This window comes from Scomber scombrus, chromosome 3, assembly GCF_963691925.1.
Source record: "Scomber scombrus chromosome 3, fScoSco1.1, whole genome shotgun sequence".
In the NCBI taxonomy this organism is placed as follows: Eukaryota; Metazoa; Chordata; class Actinopteri; order Scombriformes; family Scombridae; genus Scomber; species Scomber scombrus.
Window position 1 is genome coordinate 8457165 of NC_084972.1, and position 6331 is coordinate 8463495.

At 42.0% G+C, this 6331-nt stretch overlaps 1 protein-coding gene across 5 annotated transcripts in view; it reads right to left on the reverse strand.

Moving 5' to 3' along the window:
- magi1b (membrane associated guanylate kinase, WW and PDZ domain containing 1b) overlaps positions 1-5897 on the reverse strand; it is a 148142-nt gene extending 142245 nt beyond the window's left edge. For all 5 annotated transcript variants that reach the window (XM_062444145.1, XM_062444135.1, XM_062444128.1 and 2 more), the window contains exon 1: positions 5109-5897. In XM_062444145.1, coding sequence (XP_062300129.1) covers positions 5109-5406 — 298 coding nt within the window. In that variant the 5' untranslated portion in view covers positions 5407-5897. The remainder of the gene's footprint in view (positions 1-5108) is intronic.
- Positions 5898-6331: the final 434 nt, after the last annotated feature.

The following is a 6331-nucleotide window of genomic DNA, read 5'->3' on the forward strand; positions in this document are numbered from 1 at the left end:
CACAAGCTCAGAGCAGGCAGGATGCTTATACTCTCCATATGGGACTTCTATCTTTCCCTCTTTCTGGCTCTTGTTCACTCGCGTACATACAAACACACGCCCTGAAATCGAAGCCACAGATCTTTCCTGAAGGAAGTGAAGTCGTTCCACCGCTGTCAGAGAATACAAAGGTGGAAGAATGGTTGGGGCAGAAAAGGAGGGGTGTCCAACTTCCTGCTGAGAGAAAGGAAATAAACACTTCCATATGCAAACCCTGCCAGAGACACTCGCACAGTCGACGTGCACGTACGCACACACAGAGCCTGGAGTCAATGCAGCGATGCACTGTTGTAAATTTGAGCAGGAGGGCCCTAGTTAGCAGCTCGCGTCAGCATATGAAAGGGAGAACATTTTCTGCTTCCAGAAATTTATAGCTAGCGAGGCATCATTCATCACAACGGCTCCGTAATATAATGCAGCACGGAAAGAAATACGTTCGTTCAAAGCTGCAGCCCCTCGATTCCTGATTGGTCTGGGAAAACGGCGGTTGGCTTTATGTGAAAAAGATTCATATTCTAGTGTGTGTGTGTGTGTGTGTGTGTGTGTGTGTGTGTGTGTGTGTGTGTGTGTGTGTGTGTGTGTGTGTGTGTGTGTGTGTGTGGGAGAGAGAGAGAAAGAGAGAGTGTGGTCACATGCAGCAAATCCTGTTGACTAAGGCAACCCATACACACACACACACATCATACCTCCAGGGGAAAACCATGAACTCTGGGCCACTGTGTCATTTTTCATGTCCGAAACACACGCTCATGCATGCATACAGGCGTTTTTACAATGCTTGTAAAAGACTTCATCTGCTACCCCTAATCTCACCTAAACCTTACCATAAACTCCATTCTAAAACTATTCTAATATTAATCTTAAACCTTAATAGTCCCTCATAAAGGTGAGGAGTCATATGTTTTCACTTTGGGAGGATTTTAACTATTCTGTCCACGTGAAAATATAACACACACACACACACACACACACACACACACACACACACACACACACACACACACACACACACACACACACACACACACACACACACACACACACACACACACACACACACACACACACACACACACACACACACACAAGCAGGAGTGATCATAGAAATATCCCTGATTACTAACACACTCGACATGTGCGCTGACACCGGCGAGAGCATGACACTAATCTGCTCTCAATCTGAAACCTCTGTGTTGTGATAGTGTGTTTGCACAAGCATGTGTTTGCGTGTGTTATCCGCAGCGTTAGCCGGTGATTGTTTTCCATATGTGTGGCAGTAGGTCATCTTCTTATGAAGATTATCCACCGAAAGAAGTTTCCGGAGGTTTATCAGATTGACGAACCTTATCACAATGTGAAATTGTGCCGGTCTTTGTCATCGTATCGTATCCCCGTCTGTTTACGAGTGTTAACCATTAAACTGCACAAGGACGGGGGTCATAGGCTGCTTGTTTAAAGCGGTGAGAAGTGTGAGAGTGCATGTCTGTGTTTGGATGCAACAGTGCTTAATGACATAATCCTGTTATTTTCCCACAGCTGTTTGCCTGATCAATACGCAGTGAAGTGGAATTCTCGAGTGGCAGTGCTATGGATGTGTATACTTTATGTGTGTATGTGTGTGTGTTTTGTTCTTTTTATACTGATACCCCAAGCAAAAATTACAGTCTCTTATCAGCTCAAACTAGAAAATTTGCCTCTATACAAATATGTGTGTGTGTGTGTGTGGTCTGGATAGAGTGCTGAAGCCCCAGCTTTAACACAACACATCTCTCCATACTTCCGGCAGTCGACAGCAGCAGTATAAGCTTCCTGAATACCAGCGAGCCAAGACACTGCAGCAGCACCCCTCCTCAACATCTCCCTTGATTAAAGTGAGAAAATGGCACAAGTTCTGAGTAAAATTAGGTCAGTCTGATTTTTACAGATGGCCCTTGTTGCCAAGCATATTTTCCCAATTAAGGCTGATTAGGGCGGGAAATTCCCAGACAGCGTGAATTATTAAAAACGTGAAATGGAATCTGATCATGTGACGTTGTACGGTGGTGACACCCAACATCCCCCAGATGGGTCCTGGAAGAAAAGGGCGGGGGGGGGGGGGGGCTGGGAGACTTGTGATTGGCTCAGAGTGAGAAGTGAGTTTCATCCTATTTTCCAAAAGTCATTACAAAGTGTAGAGGATGGGGTGGGTGGGGGTGAACAGTCAACACTGGCTGATTTTATAAGCGCCAGATTTTTTTTTATTTAATTTTTTTTTTTAATCAAAGTTTACAAGATGCTGAATAAAATAACCAGACGCTTTCCTGTTTACATCTTCCTCAATACAGAAAACATGCACAGTAATACTTCACTGCAGGAAAACAGTTTAAAAAGATGTCCACTACTGTGATTTGTTTACTGCTGTTTTCCCTACAGTATATCAAAATACACTACACATGCAGTTACGGATAGAGCCAGACCGATATACTGGTTAACCGATATTATCAGCCGATATTGGCCTATCAGATGTATCAGTATGGGTATATATGTTGTCTGATATTCACCGTTTTGTTTTTTTTTAAAGTTATATAGGCAGCATTTTATGTATATGTATCCTTTTTCTCAGTTCAAGTTTAATGCGTACATGTGTTATCTTGGTGTATGTGTTCATTATTTATAGTTCTTTAAGGATTACATTCCCAGTAAAGTTTAGTATCTCAGTCATTTCATACATGAAATATAGTTAAACTGTGAAATATCATGCCTCCATTACATATATCTGTCACAAGTGTTTGATAACCACATTGCAAAAATGTCCTTTTTTATGTACATATTCTATATATATAAGATTATCTGATATATCGATATTGGAATTTTTTTAACTCCCTAATATCAGTATCAGTATCGGCCCTAAAAATCCAGTATCGGTCAGGCCCTAGTTACTGAATGGGTTCCAGCACCTGCAACAATACTGAATCACCCTGAAACTACAGTATACTCCTTTTAAGTGCCTGAGCATGAACAAAACTACAGATAAGGTGAACATTCAATGTAATCATCTTCTCAGGACTGTGTGAGATTGATTTTTCATTACACTTGTCTGGCCAGGACAACTTCTACTTTAATTGTTTTTTAACACTGAATTCCATTTGGCTAGTTTGGTTTCACTGTCACAGCTTATTGGAATAGAGCCAAGTGTTATTTATGATAGTAATTACACCTGTGTATTTCCTGCCATGAAAAGTCAGACTGTTTGTGGTTAATATAAGTCTATTGACTTTAGTGACGTCACTTAATTTCCAGTATAGCTCCACCCAAATTCAGAACAGAGCTTAATCAGTCTATAAGTGAAAACACCTGTGTAGGTGTTGCATTCAGGTACCATATGAAGAACTTTTTCCAGAGGAATTTACCATTTTTAGACCAATAATCTGAAGGTTTTATTCCAAACAAAGTGATTTGACTAGTCATTAAATATGAGAGGAGGATCTAATCAGTGATATCTGCCACTGTAATGTTTGTTTTGAATGAAAACCTGCACTTTAGAGTGTACAGCTGCTCAGCACTGCTGTAAACACATTAAACCAAGGTCGAGACGGCAGTGGCCTCTGGTGTTGTCTGTGCTGGGCCACGATTTCCATTAGCCGCGTTGTTCCACCGTCCCCAAGAGGGTATTCTAATTCACTTTATGATGATTAAGTTGTGTTTTTTTTACATAAGCTTTTCACTGTGTGCTTTTGTTCAGAAATTATGAAAGATCCACCCCTTATTCACTGGAAGACTAGTGTGTTCTTTCACTTTGGTGCCAATTTGATTTCTTCCTCTGCCAAACTTGATGCAGTGGTACAGAATGTGATATGCAGGTAGAAGGTGCCCACCTTTATAGTCTTGATGTTATATCCATACAATACTACTTTACTGGTGTTAAAGTCTACATGTGGCACCTTTAAAAAAAAAAACCTGGTACTACCTCTGTACAGGCCCAGCTAACACCGCTGCCAGCATTAACAGGTTATAAATATGTGAAATTGTCCTTGAAGAGCCGTTGCTCTATTGTCTGTCTCTACAGGAAGTTAGTGTGGCCCGGGCTGGCTCCAAGCATCCCTTCAGCAGTCTGCTTTGCCACGCTGGGAGCCTGTCAGAGTGGCTCAGTGTCAAACTGCCCAGCCCTGCTGAGTCAAGCTGACCATGAACTAGCCAGACCAATAACACTGGCCTGATGTTACCGTTCCTGTTTGGTGCTAGAAAAATGTTGCCAGTCTAGTCTGTGTGAGGAGTCGACAGATCCAACAAACACAGCTGAACACATGACAAGTCAGACTTTGCTTATTATGTGCAAAGTCAGAACCAGATAGCTTCTTTATTCTGTTTAATGAGTCTGCCTTACTCACCTTCTCATCTGCTGTTACATATAATCCCCTATGGTATGGTATTCTTACAGAAAAACCTGCTATCCCTGCTAAACTACTTAAATAAAGCTGACTCTATTGAATAATGGGATGAGTGACACCTGTGTTTAAATGAAGATTTCAGGTGTTGAACAACCAGGTTCAGCTTTCTGTGAAAGGTGATGGCTTCATTCATTTTGAGACATTCCATGTGGTGGGTGAGGAGAACACAGAACAAAAAAAGGCCGAATAAACAAAATGTGTGAGCCTATGATGTTTCCACTCCCAGAACCCGACAGGTGGCATTTTCTCTAGAAGTACGCGCCAAACTTCATTCAAAAATCCGTCAATTTAACATGGCCTCACTCATCGACAGGTGTACAATTTCACGACTTAGTGTCGTGTTTGAATTGGTGTATTTCTTCTGGCAGAACTTATTTCAACACATGACCTAACTTAGCCTACATCAGAATAACCCACAGAACTCCTCCCTGGAGGCAAAGCCAATATAACTTTATATTTAAACAAACTTTTCAGCTTAATTTGTACATCACATGTGTGCCGAATTGAAGAGTGCTTCTTTCTGTTTCGAAAAAAAAGTGTTAAAGCAATATTTTCGACCTTTCTTATTGTTTTAACACAACTGTGCAACATTAATAGAGCAAAGTTTAAAGGGAGTTTGGCGCCGCCTCTTGCAATCCTTACCTTGCCTGACAGTTTTCAACCTGACGGGACCTTTGCAGTTCTTTATGACTGTCTGCACGTCGTACAAGGGTAATCCTGAAATCGAGAGGTTCTCCACCTCCAGCAGCAGGTCCCCTTCAGTTAATTTCCCACTTTTGAAAACCACGACATCCTCATTCACTTGCCCGATGTAGGCAAACTCTCCGTTCTCAGCGCCGCCGTTCAGTGGCACGTTCAGGTCACCGCGGGCATCTTTACACACGGAGCTCTCGTTCACTCTGGAAGTCCAGTGGTTTTTCTTTAAAGCGGGTTTGGACATTATGAACAGTTAGGAGCCCGGCGCCCCAAAAAAAAAAAAAACTGGCGGGCTCTGCTACTGGGATGAGAAACAAGTCACAGCAGCGGTGTCTCTCACAAAGTAGACTTGTATCCGAGTGAAGTGCAGCAAACTTTCTTTCTCTTCAACAGAAACATGAGAGCCGCTCTCCCCGGGTTGAGAAATCAAGCCATCCCTGTCCGCTTCGGAAGTCACTCCTTACTGTGCAGACATGGCTTTCATCATTTTCCTTAACATCCCTGCAGTTTAATCCCCTTTTATTGATGTCATGTTCCAGCTGCCACGGTCCCACTCGTGTCCACTTAGTAAATCCTTGCAGTTGTTCTTCCAAACTCACTTTTAAATGGCGTTTATTTATTTTCTCCGGTTAGTAGAGACCGCGCTCTCTCCTCTCCGTATCCGAACCGTTGACTCTAACGACGCGTGTCACAGTCCTCGGCTCCTTTAACCAGGTACAGCGGTGCTCCGGTGCGTTTGGCTGGATCTCAGTCCCACTCTGGGCTCTGATGCAGCGCTGGGAATGTGTTGCTACTCGTGCTGCATTGATGTGCTGTCGGAAATATTAACTTCCGGATGGAGTCGCTTGAAGGACCCTATTAGAATACTGTATGATACGATATGGAAATCTAATTATAATAGAAGTGGACATTTTCTAAAACTCCTGACATTTATAAGTGTGAAGTTTATAATGTAGGCTATAAAGTATAAAGTAATGCTGTTATGTTTCTGACCAGACAACCCATTATGTTTATCTTAATGTCATTTATTTTACATTCAGTTTTTTATTTGATTCATCATTTATGTATATTTGTTTACTATTTTAATTCTACACATCTTCATTTAATTCTGATTAATCCAATCTGAGACTCACATTTCCGAGTTGCAAACTGTGTCCAATTGCAGCCTT